The sequence below is a fragment of the Miniopterus schreibersii genome, assembly GCF_964146895.1.
Source record: "Miniopterus schreibersii genome assembly, chromosome: 4".
Taxonomy (NCBI): Eukaryota; Metazoa; Chordata; class Mammalia; order Chiroptera; family Miniopteridae; genus Miniopterus; species Miniopterus schreibersii.
In genome coordinates, this window is record NC_138105.1 from 8,817,877 (window position 1) to 8,840,659 (window position 22,783).

Here is a 22,783-nt window from a genome sequence, read left to right on the forward strand (position 1 = left end):
GAAGCCAGAAAACGGATGGCGTGGGATGTCTCGTGGCGTGGGACGTGTCCCAGAAACTGTAACTTCACGCGGTGCCCCTCTGAGCAGCAATTTATTACAGGCATTAATTCCGTAGTAGCTGAGCAAAAATGAACACGGTTTCCCAGGGAGCCGACGTTCCAGATTGTTTCACACAGGGTCCCATCAATCACTGTCACGTTCCTGTCAGCTGTGACCGTGACGAACTGGAGGGGCCCAAGTCTCTGCATGTCTTCTGTCACCCACTCCTTCGCTTCCCCATCTGTTTTGTCCGCAGTGTGGCCCAGCAAGGTCCTCGTCAGAGCTGGAGGATTGCCTCCCTGCGGGTTGGAGGGAAACACTGACGACGGTAGAAATAATGACACACAAGCAAGTGGCGAAAACAGTGCCTTAGTAGAGAGACACGCTGCAAACGAAGCCGGTCTCCTCGGGAACCGCGAGGCGCAGAGCCCGCCAGACGGAAGGGACCGCGGTCCGTGTCGGCGCCGCGCCCCGGCCCGAGTCGGGAGCAGGCGGGCGCTTCAGCTTCAGCTTCAGCAGAAACTGGCAGTGACCGGCAGTAGGAAAACAGCGGAAATGAGAGGGTGGCCCGTGGAGGACAACTTGCCCTCGGATGTGAAGCCTCTTAGAACGGAGCCTTTTTACTATCATCTTTCTGGAAGACGAAAACCGCACATCACCCAGCAGATGACGCATGGAGGATCATCCAGCCCGGCCTCCGTGAAGTTCTCAGTCACTTAATACTCCCACTACCTTCCACCAAACATCCCACTAACAAAATCCCTCTAAGCCACCTAAATCCTCGCTGGAGAAAGGAAGGTTTATAAAAATAAAGACGCTGCGCTTTGCGGCCCTGACTCCACGTTTACTGTGGCCCATGTGTATATCCGGAGCCCCTGGGGCCCCATGCCCTGGACGTGGGGCCTTTGGGCTTTGCCGGGTGTTTGGGGTATTTCCAGAATAGTGGTTCCCGCCCCCCCCAACAATGATGTAACAAATGAACTACTCAATGATAAAATTTATTTCTTGGGATTTTTGTGCATTTTGTTTGATCGAATCTGGTGGTTGTACCGAAAGACAAAGAAATAGTGAAATTTAGGCCTCAAGGAGTTCAGGATGGAGAACAGGGTAATCGGAATATTTATAGTTAATACACAGACCAATGCGGTTGCTCTCCGGGGAAAATGGGACTGGAAACGCACCCAGATTGGTTAATGACGCTGCCCGACTTCCTGCAGGAGGCAGCGAACAAACGGCGACTGACTGCGGGCTGGTGGCGACAAAGGCTGAGGACAGACTCCGGGCAATTTGTGAGTTAATTAATTTCAATGAAAGCCTTAAGGAGGCTCCCAGTTATTTTGAAAACGTGCTGCCTTTAAGTGGAAGAGAGAGTGTCTGCCTGCAGACAAAGGGCAGGTCTTCCTGTGGGGGGCTGGGCCCGAGCTATGGCAGGACCCCATCACTTTGCTGCAGCTTACATATCACAGGAAAGACGAGTCTGGAGAGTCATGATTTTTTAAAAATATATCTTTATTGATTTCAGAGAGAGGAAGGGAGAGGGAGAGATAGAAACATCAATGATGAGAGTCATTGATCGGCTGCCTCCTGCACGCCCCCCACTGGGGATCGAGCCCGCACCCCGGGCATGTGCCCTGACCAGGAATCGAACCGCAACCTCGTGGATCCTAGGTCGATGCTCAACCGCTGAGCCACGCCCAGCCAGGCAAGATAGTCGTGATTTTTAGTTCATTTCCCAGAGTGAAACAGACCCCTGGACGAATGAGTGAGATCTGAGGCATTTCCCCCTTTCCCTTCACAGCCTGTGAGAGAGTCTCAAGTTCAAGGTGGAAGGAGTCTGACTAGGGGTTAAGGTCAGAAAGCAGCTCTCGTTAGGTCCGCTCAGGAACTCCTCTCCTATACACCAGGCCCTCTTTTACTTATCTGAGCCTAATTTCATCAGTAATATCCACATAAGTCATTTTGCATAGTTTTAATATATGCCGACTTTCCCAGGAACATCGCCGCCACTTGAGGGGTGATTGCTTTCTTTTGCTTCGCTCTTTGTTTGTTCGGAAGTCTTCCAAGAGTTGCTCGCCATTTCTCAATGTCATACTGAAGGCGGCAGTGCCGGCCGTGGCCTTCCGATCAGGGCACAGCACAGCTGGGCCAGCCTGGCCCTCAGCTGTCCTACTCATGGTCTCCACAGTCACCCAGGTGGCCAGCACCACTCGATGAAAGGACAACCCTCTTCCCACCCATTTCCTTTGCACCCTCATCAGAAACAAGTGTCCCTGTTTCTGTGTTGTTCCGTTGCTCCGTCTAATCCCTGCGTCGATGCTGCAGTGTCCGGGCTCCTGTCACTTGCAGGTAGGTAGCGTGAGTCCTTCACTTTAATCTTTTTCAAAGTCGTTCACCTTTTCCCGATCTTGTGCATTTCTACATGAATTTCAAAATCATCATCTTGGTTTCTAAACAAACCAAAATGCCTCCTGAAACTTTTGCCTGGACAGGTCAATTCGGGAAGTTATCATTTTAGCCACATGGAGCCTTCCGACCCGTGAACAGAGCGTGATTTCATTTATTTCATCTTGTCAAGTTTCTCTCAGTCATATTTTGACGTTTTCAGATCTTACCCATCTTTTATTAGCTTTATCCCAAAGTATTTTGTATTTTTGACGCTCTTCTAAATGACTTGGCTTTGTTCTATTTCAGTTTCCGACTATTCTATTCATTCCTTGCGCATGGAAACAGTTGATTTTCGTATAATGATGTGTGTCCTACAGCCTGGCCGGGGGCACTAATTAGCGAGTTGCTTTCCACAGATTCCACCGGATTTTCTAAGTAGCTGGTCCCGCTGTCTGCAAACAGCACTGATGGAGCCTCCAGGGCAGTGCTGACTGGAGGCCAAGAGAGTGGCCGGTTCACTGCTGAGCTCAGGGGAGGCGCCTGTCTCCCACCTCCGTCCTAAGGGCGCTGCTAGCGGCCGAGAACTTGAGTTGTGCTCATGGTCTCTACCAACTGGAGAAAGTCTCCTTGCTGTTCCCGGTTTGCCAAGAATTATACCAGATATCGGTGCTGAATTTTGTCAAATGCTTTTCCTGTGCCTATTAAGATGATCACATCATCTTTACTTTTTTTACCGTTAACATGGTGAATTACGTTGGCTTTCGAATGTTAAACCAACCTTGCACTCCTGGGCACCGATCCCACCCCGAATCTGAGGTTGTGAGACCGGGGAGGAGAAGCGTCCACCACGGGAGACCTGGACCAGGGACGTGGGAGGGAAGCACACGCAGAAACACGGGGCTGCAGAGAGCGAGCTGGGAACAGAGAAGCCGCGGTTTCAGAAGGTACCCAGAAGAGTTTGGGGGTGGCTGATGTGGATGGCGGGGGCCGCGTTAGGGACAGGAGGGCTCAGAGCATTACGGGGGTGGAATGTGGTGGAGAATTTCGCCGTTTGGAAACTTGCCGACGGGCACTGACAGAAAATGCAGGATTGAGATGGAGGCCGGGTCCGGAGCCTGCAGTGTCGCCCGGTGGAGTGTCAGGTGCAGCGGCTACACCACCTGCACGGCCTGACAGCGGTCTCCCCGTGTGTGTGGGGTCCGAGGATGGGGCGGCCCCGGACACCGTGTTCTGGCAACGGTCTGGAAGAGACGGTAGCAGAGACAAGAGCCTGACACGATCCCCGGGGATGTGAAGGACTACGCTCTGTCCCTGACTCGTAGCAGGACACTGTCCGCAAACCTCCGGCCAGTTTTCACCACCTGGCTGCTGATGTCCCACCCCGAACCTTAGCTCAGCGGCTGGGGTCTGCTCCGCGTCAGCCCAAGTCCACGAAGCCAACGTCCTCCAGTCTGTTCTGGGCTCGTCTCTGGGCTGTGTCCACAGTCACACTCACCTCACTCGGGCCGCTTCCCACCTGCCCCACGGCACGAGTGGGCTCCCAGACGGTGTCGTGCACCCCTGGAGACCTGTCGTGGCTCTGCCCACCTCCACTATGACCTCCCAGCGTTGGCTGGATGTTGTGTCCCCTCCCACCCCTGCAGTGTCCAGTTGCATCAAACTTAGAGATCGCAGTGCAACACGCAGAGGTCCTCTGCTTTACTGTGATCTGGAAATCTCTGCCACCGCGCTCTCCCACTGCGAGCTAACCCGGAGAGCTCTGCGATCCCTTTACACGTCTGCCCGTCTGCGCTTTGTCTGGACAGTGAAGTGACACGAGCGCTGATACGCTGGCCAGGGTGGAACGGACCAGCTGAGCTCCCACCTTGGTCGCAGCCATGTCTTCGGCAGAGGTCAATAGAGGAGGGGAGGAGTGTGGGTGCTGACGTCACCCACTGCCCAGTTGGATGCCATCTGCCGGAGGGAGGCGACTGGAGCTCCGCGTCCCATGGCCCCACCATGAGGGGCAGAACCCCAGGGCCGACGGACAGTCTGGGATTTCTCAGCCTCTTCCCAGCACAGGTTATCCCCAAACGGCCAATCATATCCGCAAAGACCTTTTAGGTTCATCGACACTAGTTAAGTAGTTATTGTTTAAAAACTATGAAACTTATCAAATGGACGACCACAGAAGTTTTCAGCATGAGTATTTTCCAGTCGATGGCTCAGTAGGAAACCCTGGACGAGTACACGCAAGGCCGTCGTCTGGACACGGGACCATCAGTCGCAGTCGCTCGGCTCACAGGCAGGCGGCTGCCGGTGGGGGCACTGGCTCTGGAACCTACTATTTGTGTTTTCTATGGAATCTCAATATTAGAAGCCAGTGACTCCTTGAGCAGCCCCCTCTCTTTACCAATTAAATGTCACATTAAGTAAAAACAATTGACTTTAGTAATTGGAAATTTCTTAGAGGGAAAATCCCAGGATGCCCCTTTGAAACTGTGCAGGGCAAATTCTCTTTACCCACACACTCTCACAGCTGTGAACTCTGCTGTCATGTCGCACATGGAAAGGACATTAAAATTAACTTTAGCCTGGATCTTGTGAGTTGTTTTAAAAGGCAGGTTTAAATTCTTGGTTCTCTGAAATGCAGTATGTGAAATTCATTTTGAGATCATTATAATTTTTCTAGGAATAAGAACCTAAGAAAATGGTTAGCGTTACTTAAAACTCTCTTAGGATATTTCTTTATAAAGCTTTCCAAGTGCATGAGTGTGCATGTGCACACATACACACATTCACACTCACATGCACGCACGCACACTCTTACACATACATACACACTCACATGCACACACATTCACACATGAATACACTCTCACACACACACACGCACGCACACACACTCACAAGACCAGGAGCACTGGGTTTGGTTTCAGTGCCTCGCAAAGGCAGGATAGGGGTCTAGCCACACCCTTTTTTGAGGTTTTCCTCAATGGTAGATGCCCCTCCAGCCTGAGGGCCCCACCGCTTCCAGGCCGCATGACTCCGCAGCGCTGTGGCTCCTGGTTTCCCGGGTAACTTCCCCAGAGCCCTGTCAGTCGAGGTGCTGAGATCCCACAACATCGGTATCTGGCTTCTTTCACACGTCACACTGGTCACATCATCGGGATGGGACGCATCCCGTCTAGAGAGGCAGCACTCAGAGCCGCACAGACATGTTACATGATGTACAGACCCAGTCCTACAGCTGTCCTTTTATGTTCAGACGATACGAGCACTGTCGTGTTAAACTGAAACACTTGGATCTAAAAATACGCTGTTGAAACAAATGACACGGGAGAAACGAGACCCAAATCCGTTCTTATACAATAGTCTGTAATTTCAGATACAAAATGCTACAGAGGCCCACTGAGACATCTCCCAAATTATAATCTGGGAATTTACATTTTCTTAAAGTTATCTCTGGTGAGTTCCAAATTTAGTATTTTTACAGAGCTTAAATATCTATATTGAATCTTTTTTTCAAATTTGGAACTGAGCATGAATAGAACTCTAAAACAAGATTCCTGATTTCAAAGCACTGTCTTCAAATAACCTTTCTCCCTAAAGCATCAGAACCGGTTACCCCCCAGCATCACACTTCCTCCCTGTGGAGTGGGCTTCACGCAAAACGGTTCAGAATTTGGGCTTCACGTCCATTTTCCTCTGGCTTTGGATTCCTCTACGTGCCACTTGATACCACTACCGTGTGTCCTCGTGTCTTCTCCCATAACAAGCTGTTCATTCCAGGCTGCTCTTAAATATTTCACTGAAATGTAACCTAAAACAAGAGACAAAGCTTCCCGCTTCATTCCCCTTAAGCATCAGTGATCATTTCAATCCCATCAATCAGCAGGTTTGTTATTTTTTTATTCTGATTCCTAGTAACACAGGAAAATTGAGGGTAATTCAAAAGTGTTTGAGAACGGCTACTGCCAAGATTCTGCAAAATGTCTTTTTCAAAACAGAATGTAACTGCTCTGAGGACCGGCCTCTGCACGTGTCCTGTACTGTGGAGCGAGAGGCGAGGGCCGGGTCACCGTCACTAACACCCCCACGTCACTCAGGGCTGCTGCTGTCCGGCCCGACACGGACGGCCTGTCCTGCTTCCCTCTTCAGCTGTATGAGTTTGTGTGTTGTTCATTTCTAGAGAGAACTAGTAGGAGCTCAGGAGGCCCAGCCTGGTGACTATGTAACTGTTCAGGTCACTACTGTCAAGGCTTTTCAAGGTATTCCAGGCCGTGAGTGTCTGCATCTGAGTGACGAGAGCCAGTCACGTTTCCTAAGAATTGCTGAAAACGAGCAACATCTCAGTAGATGTTTTAGTTCTTAAATGGCTCTTTACTTTAAACCAACCTGGTGTAGGGAGATGTTAAGTAAGATCAAATTTGGTCTGTTTCACAAAACCTGGTAACAGCGTTTCATCCGGTCGTCATGCTTGAGACACTAGAAACTCCTGCCCGTATCTGCAGTGACGTGTCTGGGAAATCTTCGTTTCTTTACGGCTGCATTAGTAATAACCAGTTGCAATACCGAGCCCGTGCACAACCACACACACACGCACGCATGCGCGCACGCACACAGAAATAACTAAGATGAAAAGGCCTGATAGGGAGGGTGCTGCTAAACCTCAGTAGAGACACGGCCAAGGACAGCCAGGACTCTTTTTCCGTTTTATAAGAACAGAGCACAAGCCGTATACTGTAAAGCTACAAAGTTATTTTTCCATGTGTACATTTCTTGATAAAAGGAGAATTTTTTCTTTTTGCATATGTGTCTACGGACCCTAAAGGCTGGCAACGAAGGCCGGGAGGCCGGCGGCTGAGGGCGGCTCTGCGCCGCTCACCGGGCGGCAGCCGGGGCCCCGCGGGCCCTCCCGAGGCGCCCGCCCCGTCAGCTGTCGGCCTCGCCGTGGATGTTGTCCATGTGCACTTTGAGGTAGTCGTTCCGGGTGAACTTCTTGTGGCAGAACTGGCACTCTGCCAGCGGACGGTTGGGATTGTGAGTCATCTTGTGTCGGATGAGCATCTTCTTCAGGCTGAAGGCCAAGTCACACACCTAGGAGAGACCGAGACACCGTGACACGTCCTTCCTCTGTACAAGGGACACGGTGCCCGTCCCTGTCGCCAGGATGGACGGCAGGCAGTACTGCTCCTGAAATGAGTGCACGTTAACACCCAATAAGGGTGAAGAAAGTTAACTCAGTTCCCAAGAGTCATCTGCACTTCATGGGTGTGCTCTGCACGCCCACCTCCCTCCCTCCCTGCAGCCGCTGTATTTAATCATCGGGGGCCACTCCCCAAAAGAATATCTTTCTCCCCAGAATGGACTGCATTGACAGTTTCCTATTAAACCCCTTAAACAAAATGCCTCGGAGTCTAAACGGCATAAATGGTGTACTTATGCACACACAGATGCACTCAGACACACACGCACACTCATGCGTACACACAGATGTACACTCAGACACATACACTCAGACATATACACACTCAGACATACACACACAAACTCATGCGTACACACAGATGCACTCAGACATACACACACAAACTCATGCGTACACACAGATGTACACTCAGACACACACATGCACAGACATACACACTCAAACACATACACACTCACACACACACACTCTCATGCATACACACAGATGTACACTCAGACACACACATATACAGACACACACACGCACACTCATGCATACACAGATGCACTCACACACACGCACACTCATGCATACACAGACGCACTCAGACACACACACGCACACTCATGCGTGCACACAGATGTACACTCAGACACACACATACACAGACACACTCAAACACATACACACTCAGACATACACACACACTCTCATGCATACACACAGATGCACTCAGACACACACACTCAAACATATACACACTCAGACATACACACACACTCTCATGCATACACATAGATGTACACACTCATACAACAGACACACTCAGACATGCACACACACTCACTCATACACACAGATGCACACACACATACACACACACTCATGCATACACATAGATGTACATACTCATACACACACATGCACAGACATACACTCAGACACGCACACACTCAGACATACATATAGATGCACACACACTCATACAGACATGCAGGCACACACTGAAACATATACTCAAGACACACAGACATACACACACACAGACATACACATAGATGCACACACATTCACTCATACACACATGCATACATAGATGCATGCACGTGCACACTCATCCATACACATAGATGTACACATAGATGTACACACAGACATACACACACTCATGCATACACAGAGGCACACACACATGCACACTCATGCTTATATACAGATGTACCCATTCATACCAACACTCACGCACACACTCAGGCGCACACACACACCCTCCTGGTGGTGGGGGCCCCAGACAGGAAGGAGGAGGCCACTCACGTCGCACTGGAACGGCTTCTCCCCGGTGTGCGTCCGCCGGTGCTCGTCCAGGCCCCGCTTCTGGCTGAAGGCCTTGCTGCACTCCGAGCACTTGTACGGCTTCTCCTGCAGGGAAGGAGAGGCCATGAGTCCCAGCGGCCAGGGCCCCCTTGCCTAGGGCGGGGCGGGTGCTGTAGCCAGTTCCTGGGCACACTGAATGATTTTCCCTTCTCGGGAAACAGCAGTCCTCAGTCTGCTGGACAGTGTGCAGGCCTGGCTCAGGTGTCCCGTCCCCACCTCAGGTGGCCTGCACGTCTCTCACGAAGCCACACCTTGCACAGCTGCATTCTGAATGCCGCCTGCATGTCACCCTCAACCAGCTGGCCTGTTTCCTCCAGGCCTCGCGGTCATTCTCTGGGCACAGAAGTGGGCTGCTCCTGCGACTTTTCTAGGACCAGCCAGAGAGCTCCACAGAGTGACTGAGGCACCGCCCATCCTGGGGGACAATGTTGTCAGTGACTTAGAAACTGGAGACTCCCACTGGGTCCCCTCTCTGGACGAGTGGGTGCAAGTTTACCTTAAGGTGCTCCCGGGAAACACAGGACCATCGAGCATCCTAAGTGATCTGCTTTGTCTGTAATGATTATTGCACCTTATAGTTAATGTGGTCTTAGCACAGCTATGAAAGTTTCAGGGAATTAGGAACCGGGGAGCTGCTGGTCAAAGGGCGCATGTTTGCAGTTAGAAGAGTAAGTTTGGGAGACCGAGTGCCCAGCGCTGTGGTCACAGTCAGGCGCACTGTAGTGACACCTGACCGTTGCTAAGAGACCAGAGCTTAATGTCCTCCCCACACAACACACGGTGATTGCCTGAGCGACATGAAGGGACAGGATTCCTGCCAGACACTGGCCGACGGCCTCCAGGACTCCCGGGAAGGACCTCACGCCCGTCTCGAAGGGACTCCGCCGTCCCGTGGGTAAAGCGCGGGCCCCCGAGACTGCTGCTCGGAGCAGCTGCCACACCGCGTCTCACTTACCAACCGAAGGGGCGGAAAGCGGAGGGAGTGAACCCATTTCCATCCGCCTCGGAGAGGACCCCTCGGACCCGTGCTCACTAATTCCTCCCATTTCTCCTACTCACGCACGCTGGAGGGAGGCCCTCACCTGGTAACAGCAGGCACGAGAGCAAGCTGAGGGCACAGGGCGCTCTCAGATGGGCCCGGGGGGACACTCTCACAGAGACGGGGCCCAGGGGACACTCTCACAGAGACGGGGCACAGGGGACACTCTCATAGAGACGGGGCACAGGACACGCTCCCACGGAGACGGGGCACAGGGCACGCCCCCACGGAGACGGGGCACAGGGCACGCTCCCACGGAGACGGGGCACAGGGCACGCCCCCACGGAGACGGGGCACAGGACACGCTCCCACGGAGACGGGGCACAGGGCACAGGACACGCCTCCACGGAGACGGGGCACAGGGCACAGGCACGCTCCCACAGAGACGCCTACGCCTGTCCTGCCCCTTCTCTGACAGCAGTGAAAACTCTGTGCCTCTGGCGCATCCTGTGTACGGCCTAGCGTCCCGGCCCACAGTTCCACGCTGTGCGCAAGAGAACTTCTGTTTCTACCCTTCACCGCCTCCCCCCGCCGCAGGTTCACTGAGGGGGACCCAGGTCAGGTGACTGCACAGTGACAGACTCGGCAAGGGACAGGTGACACAGAAAGCTCAGGAAGCCATCGGAGGCTCTGAGTTCCTCCTGCCAGGCGGGGCGACCTGGGAGCTCCCAGGGACACAGGGGGACAGCGTGAGGAGCCCGGACACTGCCGAAGAGCCTCCGCACCATCGTCACTAACGCCGGCCGCGGCCTCACGCCATCACTCCTCTGCCTCCCCTGAAAGTACAAAATCTTTCATCTGGGCTCCAGAGCTGACCACTAGAGCATGGTGGGCACTGCTTACACCTGTTTCTGAGTGGAACTCGCAGGACAAGTTACACGTGTAACGGACTCGTCAGCTGATTCAACCAGACACACAGGGATTAGGTTCCTCATTAATCCTGCTTCTGAATGATGACAGTGTAACTGACAAACAGCTTGTCCTTTGTCATTGTAACTGGGGGACCATGACCAGGTGGAGGCAATCTACCTGTCAGTCACACTGGTCACCTACCAAAGGCCGATTATTCAAGTCTAATCAGTCCCGCTCTGATTGAACTGCAGGGTTTAAGGGGCTCGGGGCCCTGCCCCTTCTGATGTAGCTGATAAAAGGTCATAATTTTCTGCCCATCTATGTAAAAGAACTGTATTCTTGCAACATAAGCTGAATTAGTAAATCTCAACAGCATTTGAGAGGGCTCTAGAAACCAAGCATTTTTTACCAATCTCGGAGGGCTCGGCACGTTGAAGTTCTCTGAATAGTTCATCAGACTGGGGTTTCCCCTTCGTTTAGCTAAGGATGGCTTGTCCGGATGGAAAGACACCCCCCACACACGGCACAGTTGCCCAAAGGCAAGACCAGTCTCGGGGAGCTTATGCACACGCTGTGGGCACGAATCCTTAAGTCCCCTACAGTCCCTTTCACGCAAGGCCACAAAGAGAAACAGAAAATCTAACAAGTGAACGCCCTCCCCTTGTAGTCAGAGGCCAAGGTAAAGGTGTCAGGAAGTCAAGAATGACGCTTAATAAACAAATGTTCATGGCAGTGGTGGCCTGAGCCCGGCAGAATAAAGGAAGGAAAATTAGGAGGCAATGAAAAGAAAGCAGGCACAAGTGTGCGCGGGGAACTGTCCGAGCCTGTGGCGTTTTGAATGGTACCGACACCGTTTGCTTAAAGGGAGGTTCCATTTGTAAGCAAAAGCCAGGCTCCTCGGCCTAGATCTACGTGAATCGGTGGTTGGACGAGCCCCTCGTCTGTCTCGCTCAGCCCTCTCACAGGGCCAGTGTCCCACTGGGAATGAACTACACTAGCTTCCATGTGAGCCACTTGGGTGTCAAATACAATTTGGGGGAAGAAATTCACTAAAAAGGAATCAGATGTAGAAATAAATCTCTCTCTCTCTCTCTCCCCCACACACGTTAGGATCTAATCTCATCTGGTTACCTTTTCCAGATGAAAGTATTATACAGCTAGAAATATTGACCCTATCAGAGCTCACAAAAATGATGGCTTTCTAACTTTAAAAAAAAATCTTAAAATGACCTTATGAAGCAGAGATTTGGTATGAATTTCCTAAACATAAATGTCTGAAAAAACAAATTTTGTACATTTCTGGCTTCATATTTTCCCAGCTGCCATAGCTGTGGTTGACTCCTTCCTGTTGGACACGTGATGAACCTCGGCAGAGACGACATGGGCAACTTGTGGCCGAAAGGGCTGTGTTACATTTTTCAAGGATTTGGCCCATTTGGAAGAGACACTGAAGGCCTGTCGAGCGGCTAATGCACCTGCCTTCTTTTCTTGTCAAATACCGTCTCCAACATTTTTGTTGGTTGTGTCCTAAAAACCCCTAATGAAAATCAGAGAAGTGTTACAAGTTTAGGACAGCCTTCGTGTTTTTGTTTTTGTTTTTTCGCATGTTCCAGGAAGCTTCGTTTTTCCATGGAATGATCCTGAAAACTGATAGTCTCAGACACAGTGATCCACCGGCAAAGGCAAACTCAGGAAGGAAAACATTGACTACTTCCCCTGAAAAGGTCCTTTACTATATTCGACCTAGCATATTTGGCTGACAAATCAATTAATTTAGAAGTTTCCAGCTCTACTGACAAGTGAGCTGAGAGCAGTGGAGGGAATTCCCACCATTAGATGACGTAGCCGGAGGGAAATCCGTCAGCAAACGTGGCCGTGCCTACTGAGCGAGACGTGATGTTAGGAACCACAGGAAACAAAAGCTTAAGAGGTGGCCCTCGTCCTCGAGAGGGGTCCCCAGATGTGCAAAGAGAAGGCGGAGGGGCAGGTGGAGGCCGGGTGCACCTGCCCATCGACCTGAGCTTTCGTGCCTACTCAGTAACTAGGGTATGGGACGCACCAATTTGGGGGGCACGACGTCGGGGTACAGAGAATGATGTGAAGTGAGAACACGGTCTAGTCACAGACTCCTACGTTGAAGGGGAAAATCCAATCAGTCCACAGAGACTTGATTTAATTCAACTTGCCTCCCTCCAAAAATAACAAGCGTGCTTTGCGACTGACATGTGTTGGCGGCAAGCGCAATCCATTGTCAAATAAAACCATCAGGTTTACGCCGAGGTCCGCAAGCGAGAGGAATTACGTGAAAGTGTAGCCTCGGAAAAGGGACATCTAATTCTAAAGAAATAACATACTTACCCCATTACACAATTTTGAAAATAATAAGAACACATCACACATGCAACTAATTCACCCACAGACACAAGAGCATCTGTTTCAGCCAAGTTCATGTCAACGGGTAAAACAAAGCCATCAAGGAGGGGGCAGAAGTCGGAGGATGTCAGCTCATCCATATAAGTTACGTCTCTGAGTCACCGTGCTGCAGATGGCAGGGAGCTAGTAGCATAAACTGCTCTTTCAAACCTCAGAAATGCTGGGAAAATCACCACCTGTTTGCACAGGTGAGGAGCCCAGAGCCGTCCTGGCAGAGACCTTGCTAGATTTAAACGTGCTCAGGGCGTAAAGTGTTTCGACAAAATATCAGTCAGCCTACAAGGTCAAAAAATAGAAGAAAAAGACAATGACACAGCAGGATTACTGGAGGAAGTGGGCCAATTTCTATTTCCAAACTCGACTATTGTCCACAGTTTTTAATCCTAGAGGTAACCGCAGAACTTAAGTTTTATTCCTACAATGAGCACCTTCCTCTCACCTTTTCCTCTGATAGTTTTGTCCCGCAAGTAAATCTGAGCTCAATCTTCGTTCACAAATGGGTAGGGTAGGTTCTTTGTGAAAACTGTAATTTCTGCTGGTGCTACCTTTTGCAAAATCCCATTCCAACCCACAAAATGGAAGGACCTACCATCATCAACCGGAACCAGAAACAGATCAGAGTTCACTTTTTAAAAAGAAAATAGTGGTAACATTTTACCAACTAGCTTCTGAATGTTTGGGGCTCGGTGTGCTCCTGGAGAGGGGACTCCTCACTACTTCCTTGCAGGGACCATGACTAGTTTGCCCACCTGTCCCTGGTTACCTGGGTCAGCCCTGTGTCAGCCCTGAAAGTTCCACATCCCAGGGAAACCCTCAGTGTGGGGCAAAGAGCAAGGCGGGACCAGGTCCGTTTCTATAGGAGCAGGAGCACCTGAACTTCAGAGTAACAGCTGTGGCCCTGGCTGGTGTGGCTCAGTTGGCTGGGCGTCATTCTGTGCACTGAAAGGTGGCGGGTTCAATTCCTGGTCAGGGCACATGCCAGGGTTGTGGCTCAATCCCAGGTAGGGGGCGTGGAGGAGGCAGCCGATCCATGTTTTGCTCTCACATGGATGTTTCTATCTCTCTTCCTCTCCTTTCCTCACTCTCTAAAAGTCAATAAAAAAATCTTAAAAAAAAAAAAAAAGAGTAACAGCTGAGACTTGTTACTGTGAGCTGGATACCACCTGGGGGGCCATGTGCATCCTCTGAACTCATCAGCTGTCACTTACTAACACAGGGCCTGCCCAAGCCCCCCGGGGCCTGTCTCCTGTTCTCCCGTCCTTGCCTCACCAGTGGGTCTACAGTCTCAGTGGCGGAATGAATCAGCTACCCAGGAAAAGTAAGGACCACCCCGCTGAGAACGCTGGCTTCCCACCTTGCAGCTGAAGTTTCGAGAACGGGGGGCCCAGGCGGGGCCAGTGGAAGGGTGAGGAGAGTGGAGCTTCAGTGGGAAGGGCCAAGCTTTTGTTTCTTGTTTTGTTAGAAGGACACTGACTTAGGAACTCTCTATGTTAACTCAGCAACTGTCCAGCTCTTTCTCTCTGAACATATGGGGTAAAAGAAGACTTTGAATTGAAGTGATTTCCTTGTTTTTGGTAAATTCTAAGAGAGACCCGAATGGAATCACAGGCCTCAATCTGAACCATTCCTTTGCATTCTGAGATGATACTATTTGATTGTTTAATTCTTTGCATTTGTTCCTTGCTTGAGATCTGTGCTAACACGTAAGAGAGGCATTTCCAGCCTATACAACCTCTTAGAAATTCGCTCTTGTCTATATTTGCAGTGACAGTTCCAGCAGCCAGATATCCATCCTCTTAAGTCAAATCAACATCAAGAGCACACTTGGTAGAAGAGTCAGCTAATGTAATTCTTATCTGCACACAGAGGAACCGAGCCCCACTGAGCCCCAATGCTTAGCGTTTGATGAGTGCACTGAGCCCCAATGCTTAGTGTTTGATGAGTGCACATGTCCCGTTCTTGCTGAGTACAGAGCCACCTCAAAGCTCTCCCTCCAGACAGGATGAGAGAACACACACTCATCTCAGGCCACACACAAGGGCAGGCTGGGGGTGACGGAGGTCTCTGGGGCCTGAGCCCCACATTGCATGAAAAAAACAGACGTGCAGCCTGAGTGGCCACAGCACTGACCACCGCCCTCAACAGGACAGATGTCAGAGAACTCACTCATGTCCTGCCAACGGAGAAATACAAACAAGACTTAATATTTAAAAAATGCAAAATACAGCCATCGAGCCATATATTACTTGGCGCTAAACTGTGCCGCACGTTACAGACTGTTTTGTAGCTGGAACGTCACCTCCTGGCAATGACTCGGTACATTGCTTACATGTCTAAAAACACATGTTAACTTCAATTCCTTTACTTCTGTTGCTTCTACAAAGCCAACATACAAAATAGATCCAAAGCAGGCAGGCATATCACATTCCAGGAAAATGTTCGTTTTAACTGTTTTAACCTGTACTGGCTCAGCGAGCCAGCTACGCTCATCCACTGTCAAAAGGGAGCAGCTGGATCAGCGAGCTGCACATACAAGAGAGTGTACATGCGACAGACCTGCACACTCACGTGTGACGCATATAATGACAAAGGCTTGAGTTCAGTGGAATTCATTCGAATGAATTTAGTGGACTAGTGAGACTACTCCAGGGAGGGCCTCTAGAACTGCCCCAGTGACCAGCCGAGTTTGGGGCCGGGGTCCAGCCTACGTCTGGCATGAATATTTTGGGATGTTCCAGACCTGGGTCACAGGCTCGAGGGCTGGGTGGCCAGGCACTCGAGGAGCCTCAAGGGTCATCCTGATGTCAAAGGCCACTTTTGCTGGAGCCGAAAATGCTCTGCAATCCAAACACAGTCCTGTGGGAGCTCAGGCCACCATTTCCTTCATGATAAGGATCGGTCCCTGGACCAGTGTTTTATGTCACTCACAGCTTGCCCTCGCTCAACCTCTGACCCTGCACTGACAGGCTGGGGTCTGATTACCAGCCCCCAAAGCCCCTTGGCCACTCCTCCCGCTTCGTGGCCTCCAGATCACCAAACCTCAACGCAGGCATCTCCCAGTGGCCCAGGTACGACCCTGCGTCAAGGCCACAAGCCATCGGCACAGGCACAGCCACCGTAAACCAGGGTGTCACAAGGGAAAGGGAACAGTTGAGGGAAGCAATCGTCTGATGGGTCTTCAAGTGTAAGTAATGCTTAGTGCAGAGATGTATGTGAGAAATGGCTCTGGATTCTGGTTCCCATTATTTCAGTTTATAATCTGGAGCATATAATGATATAGGAAACTAAACAAAAAAATACATGTAAGTATATATGAGCATTACATATTTACATATTTTAATGTCTGTATTTTATACTTACATAATTATGAAATTTCACATATTTATATATTAATGAAATTATATATTTTATATACATATTTCCTATGTTTATAGTGTATATGTTTTTATAAATATATGTATACATTCTTTCTGATTTTGACTCCACACAATGACGATTTCAGAGAACACTTAGTTATATCTAATAACATCCAAATATGCATTAAAATAAAAAGGCCAACTGGTGTTTCATAGGTGAATGCCCGCCTTCCTTTGCAAGGGCGTGACATCCTCGAACTGTGCCCAGCTCCCGTCCTTCACTTCCCTGCCGAGCAGCATGCGCCGCGTCCAAACTCTGCCTTGCGCGGCATTAGCCGCATGGCGCTAACCTCATAATACTCACACTTAAATACCTTCTCGGAGGACTGAAGCCACAAGGAAAGGGTGACATCGCATTACATGTTTCCCATAATAAGATGAACTAACTAGAAAATACACACAAGAAACATGAATGACTGGAAAATACCCAAATCTGTGACCAAAAACGAAAAAGGCCCTTCGCAATTGAGGAGGGAATGGAAGGCGAGGAGTGGAGTTGGGCCGGGCAGCCGGGGAGCTGGGCGCTGGGAGCTGGGAGCCGGGGAGCAGGGGAGCTGGGCGCCGGGAGCCGGGGAGCCGGGGAGCCGGGGAGCCGGGGAGCCGGGGAGCCGGGGAGCCGGGGAGCCGGGAGCAGGCCCAGAGGAGGCAGCCTCCGCTCTGATAAACCACCGCGGGCACGGCGCTGGGACTGGGTCTTCAGCGTGAAGAGACAGGGTAGCCAGAGCCGCTGCGATTCTCTAGGTAAGATATGACCTCAGGGTTAAGTCTCATTTGGGTCAACTTGTAAAATATATTCATGTTCTTAGGACCACCAACGGCCTCTTTTAGAGGGAAAAAATAAGGATTTTCTCTTCTATGGAGAAAAAAGGAATAGCCACGACTGTAATTTAAACTGAAACTAAAATAAATGCCCTCTCTCCTAAAGGCCCTTTGCTTCCTTCACGAATTTATGAATAAATTTCTTGATAATACCTAGAAATACTGAGATCAAATCATTTAAAAACTGTTCACAACCTCCTCGAGGGAGGAAGTGCGACTGAGAGGAGGGAGGTCCCTCAAAGCCACAATCCCCTTGGCCTGAGCACCGCCCTTGATAGGGACTTGCCTGTGACCTACTGCGAGTCACTCCTGGCCTAGAGGAATCTTCTTGGGAAAATATTACACCTAAAAGAGCCATCTGCAAAGATCTGAAGGGTCCTGACATTGACAATGCTGTTCTAATTTCCAAGGATGCAGAGAAACTTTAACATGAGAATTTCAGGTAAAATGTGAGTAGCAAACCTCCAGACACTAAAATTTCACTTATTAAAATAGATTACAAGGGGCAAGAGATAGCCCTCCCTGGTGGCTTTTACATTAACAATATTTTACTGAAAATGGCTTAAAAAGTGCAGCTGAAGGGGAAATGCCTGTGGAGGTCACACAGGGACTGCTGGATAATTTTCTAAGCGGGGTGTCTTCGTGACAGTCACCTTGGAGCTTTCTCCTGCCAGGCACTTTGTAGCCTGAGTCCTGGGTTCCTTGCAGTGGGTGGGGGAGGAAGACGGAGGGGTCCAGGGGACTCACGAGACCCTGAGATAAGAAATCAACAGCCGTTTTCTTAGAATTTCTGTAAGAGACCGGTTCATACAATATGGAACATAACCCTGTACAGCACCTTGATGGCTATTTACCTGGTAATAAAGACCACAGCCTTGCCCGGCCCAGCTGGCTCGGTTGGCTGAGCGGCATCCTGTGCATGGAAAGGTTGCTGGTTCCATTCCTGATCTATGTTTCTTTCTCACAAAGTTGTTTCTCTCTCCCCTTTCCTCTCTCTAAGCATGCCCTTGGGAGAGGATTTAAAAAAAAAAAAAAAAGAGTACAGCCGTGAGCAATGGAGAGATCTAACTGCCCACCTACCTCCATGCCGCCCGTGACTGGCCGTGTGACCCAGGACCTGCCTCCCAACCTCTCTAAGCCCCACCTCCTTCATTGGCAACACAGGACATTGTGCCTGTGTCACAGGGTTTGCTTTTCATAATGCTCGGCCCGTAACGAATTCAATACGGGTATTTTATCCATTCTATGAACCTGCTCTCTTCTCTGTATTAGCAACGCGCACGTGAGTAATAGAATTCAAACTGAAAAGGGCACAGTCTATGAAAACATAACTGCGATCATTTTATGGAGAAAGGGAATTATGCATGAATCTCTCAATTTAGCACTGTTCTTGAAACCCATTAATATAAATAGATGGTCTTTTATTTCAAGATTCTTCATATAAATAGACGGTCCTTTATTTCAAGACTCTTGGGATACTTTAGTCATTAAACCCCGTGAATGGAGTACAAGATAAATATAAAATTCTGTTCAGAGAGAAAATAGTACAGAAAATATATCACTTTCCCAAGAATACCAGTCCCACTTTAAAAGATTAATTGTCTATCGCCTATCCTAGAAACAAAGAAAACTCTCTCTGCTTCAGGCGGCACGCACCGTCCTTAAATCCCGAAGCATATGATTAAAGTCTAAAGATAACACCGCGGCGGCCAGGCAGCTCCCAGCCTACGTGCTAATATTCGCAGGGTCTTAGTTTAGCTCCATCTGCAAACGACTCTACACATGCCCCGTGTGCACACACCAGGTTCACGGCGGAGCTCCGGGGGCACCTCGGAGTCACGTGAAAGCAGCTACGTGGTCGTTAGAAATGGGGCCTCCCAGCTGGGTGGCCAGGCTGCTCCCTGACACCCCTGGGCCCCGGCTGGTGCTCAACAAATAGCCCAACAGGCCACAAACCTGTGGAGAAACGTTAGGAACATGTGCTTTAAGTTTTTTTTGTCTTTGTTTTTATTAATCTTCACCTGAGGATATTTTTTCCATTGCTCGTTCAGGGGGCTGGGGCGGGGGAGACAGCGATGTGAGAGAGACACACGGACTGGCTGCCTCCCACATGCACCCCGATGGGGCCGGGGATCGAGCCTACAACTGAGGTGCACGCCCTGGGCTGGAATCAAACCTGGGGCCCTTCAGTCCGCAGGACGACGCGCTAACCGCTGAGCCAAATCCACCAGGACTGCGCCTTAAGTTTTGATCCCACGGTAGGAACAGTAACAACTAAGGACTTAGCAGCGAGTTCCAACTTTATTAGTCTTCACCTGCAAGACAGTTTCTGTAATGTTGAAAAAATTATGTAAAAGGTGAGAAGTTGCCCTGGCTGATTTGGCTCAGTGGTTAGAGGGTCGGCCTGCGGACTGAAGGGCCCTGGGTTCGATTCCAGCCAAGGGCATATACCTCGGGTGCAGGTTCCATCCCTGGCCCCAGGCTGGGCATGTAGAAGGCAACCAATCGGTGTGTCTCTCCCACATCTCTCACATCTCTCTCTCTCTGTCTCCTCTCTCTTTCCCTTCCACTCTCTCTGAAAAGCTATGGAAAATATATCCATGTGTGAAGATTAAAAAAAATTTTTTTTAATTCAAAAAAATTTTTTTAAAAAAGGTGAGAAGTTATTTCAGCGCAGAGTTGCTTGGAGCGAGTATCTGCTTTATTTATATTTCTAATAAGCAGGGAACACGAGGGTCCTTGCTAGTCTCTTCCTTCAGCCCCTCACAGGGCAACAAACAACTCCTGTGCTGCCTGGTTATCACCACAGACCAACACGTCCCTGATCTCGGGAAAGCTGCCCACGTCCCCTGGAGCCTGCTGGCCCGCCCTCTGCTCCCGTCCTGTCCCCTCAGACTCAGCCCTGGGTCTCCCTGCGGCCACACAGCACAGCCTGGCACCTGCGCGCACAGCACCCAGCTGGCGGGTCCCACCCACCCTCCACTCGGCTCCTTCTGGAAAACCCGTCCTCACGCCCTGACCCTGTCCAGCTGGTTCAGGGAACTACCCGGTCCCCTTGGGCTGTCAGCTGCTGTTTCCCACAGTCCAATGTCCCATCACACACCGTCACTGTCCCTGAACAAAGATTAATTTAACGGTGGAAGTGTCCCTCTCCCGAGTATGCGAGCACTTGGGGCTGAGCCGGCTCTGAGCAGCCACGTCCCTTCCACGTGACCTGGACCTCTCCAGAAAGGCCATTCGTACAGAAGACACACAAATGCCAGTACGGATAAGACGGAATGACGGGCTGTTCCGCCGCTGAATGAGCGAGCACACGAGCCACGCCAGGAAAAGTGAACGAAACGTGGAAGGACGGCCCGCGGTGCAACACGGAGCTGAGCTAACGGGGTAAAGGGTGTCCCTGAGGATGGCCAGGCAGGGAGGGGGCCGGCCGGGAGGCGCGGAGGGGTGAGGAGGAGGAGGCCGGCCTTTCCTTGTCACTGTCTCATCTGTACACGGAGGAGAGGCCACGGCGAGCTCCGGGGACACGCGGAGCAGACTGGCTGGGCCTCCCCAGCCCCACCCGGGAGCCTCCTGCTGCTCAGCCCTGTCCCCCCCACGTGACCTCGCCGGTGGGCTCCCTCCTCCCGCAGAGCGACCTCTCGCCTCTCTCCTGACCCTTCTTTGCCGCGCCCACGCCCTGTCCCAGGTGAGCCAGGTGCTTCTTAGGTGCAGTTCGCGGCACCCTTGGGACACTTCTCCCTGGTCCTGGCCATGCTCTGTGGTCAGCTCCTCCCCCAGCACCTGAGGGGCCTGAACTCCCTGAAAACAACACGTGTCACAGAAGCTGGCTCAGTAGGACACAGCGGGCCACGGGAGCCTACGTGCGCCCTTCTGAATCTTACAGGGTTTCAGTTAGGAACACACCACCCCAGTCAAGACGGTCTCTTCAATCAGGAGTTCTCCGTACACCCAACAACTGCTTGAAGCCATTGCTAAGCAAGTTAAACAGGAGCTGTCTCAGAGTCCCCTAAGGTGTATTCTCTTGTGTTTCATTTTTAAGACATTATCTGAGGTAATCAAGAAAGTCACATGTCATAAGTCTTTGCAACTTACAACGCCGGGATCCGATTTTATTCCTACTGTTCAGGATAACAGCCACATAAGTCAGTTAACCAAATATTCCATAAATAACCCCTACAGACATAACCCTGTCTAAATTTTACATTACTCATCAGCTCGAATGCTAATGAACTCAAAGCTTCCCTACACCTCAGTTACAATCGCATGCTGATCCCAGCTGTGCTAACAGTGCCCAAGGGTCATGGGGTGGATGAGAAATGGAGAGGCACCTCCACGTGCCCATCCCTGTGCCACTGTGCCCATCCCTGTGCCACTGTGCCCCACCAGGGCAGGAAAGAGTGGATCACTTTAGATGCATTTTACACAATTAACATTTTATTTGCCTGGCCACTGTGCAGTATTTAGCACCCAGACTAGTTATTTGTTGCTAAAGAAACAGTGGCTCACTTCAAATGCAGAGAGCCCCCGACGCAGGGACCTAAACTGAGTCATTTCTCACGGCTCTGGGGGCTGACCGGGCCCTGCCATGGTCCCGCTTGGAGCCTCCCTGCGTCTGCAGCCGGGTTGTAGCTGCAGATGGAATCACAAGACTCAGCTGGGTTCGTGCTGGCTGCTGCCTGCAGTGCCTGTCTGGGGCCTCTGCCTGTGACCTGGGGCCCCCACAGCACGGGGGCTGGTTCCACAGACACAGGTGAGAGGAGTCCACAGACACAGGGCTCTCACGGCCTTGCCTCTGAGGCCCTAGAATATCACGTCTGCTTCATTCTCTTGGTCGACCTGGTCACTGTGTCAGCCTTGGTTCGAAGGAAGGGCAGCCAGGCTGGAGCCAGGCTGCCTGTGGACACGAAGAGCAGCACCCAGCCCGGCCGGCATGGCTCGGAGGCTGAGCGTCCACCTGTGACCCGGGAGGTTGAGGTTCGATTCCTGGTGGGGTGCATGCCCGGGTGGGGGGGGTGCAGGAGGCGGCCGATCGGTGACTCTCTCATCGTTGGTGTTTCTGTCTCTCTCTCCCTCTCCCTCTCTCTGAAATCAGTGAGAACATGTTGAAAAAAAAAAGAGCAGCATCCAGGGAGGAGAGCAAGGACCCAACCACCTGAGACGACCTTACCACACCATTATTCCAATTAATGCGCATTGTTTTACTTTTTGTTGTTTTTTGGGGGGTGGAGAGGCTGGATTGTTTTCTTTTTT

At 50.9% G+C, this 22,783-nt stretch overlaps 1 protein-coding gene across 2 annotated transcripts in view; it reads right to left on the reverse strand.

The window, feature by feature from the left end:
• Positions 1-1,629: 1,629 nt before the first annotated feature.
• The window catches only part of PRDM5 (PR/SET domain 5), a 107,316-nt gene continuing 86,162 nt past the window's right edge, over positions 1,630-22,783 (reverse strand). For both annotated transcript variants that reach the window (XM_081136279.1, XM_081136278.1), the window contains 2 exons: positions 8,912-9,016; positions 1,630-7,503 (listed from right to left, as the gene is read on the reverse strand). In XM_081136279.1, coding sequence (XP_080992405.1) covers positions 7,339-7,503; positions 8,912-9,016 — 270 coding nt within the window. In that variant the 3' untranslated portion in view covers positions 1,630-7,338. The remainder of the gene's footprint in view (positions 7,504-8,911; positions 9,017-22,783) is intronic.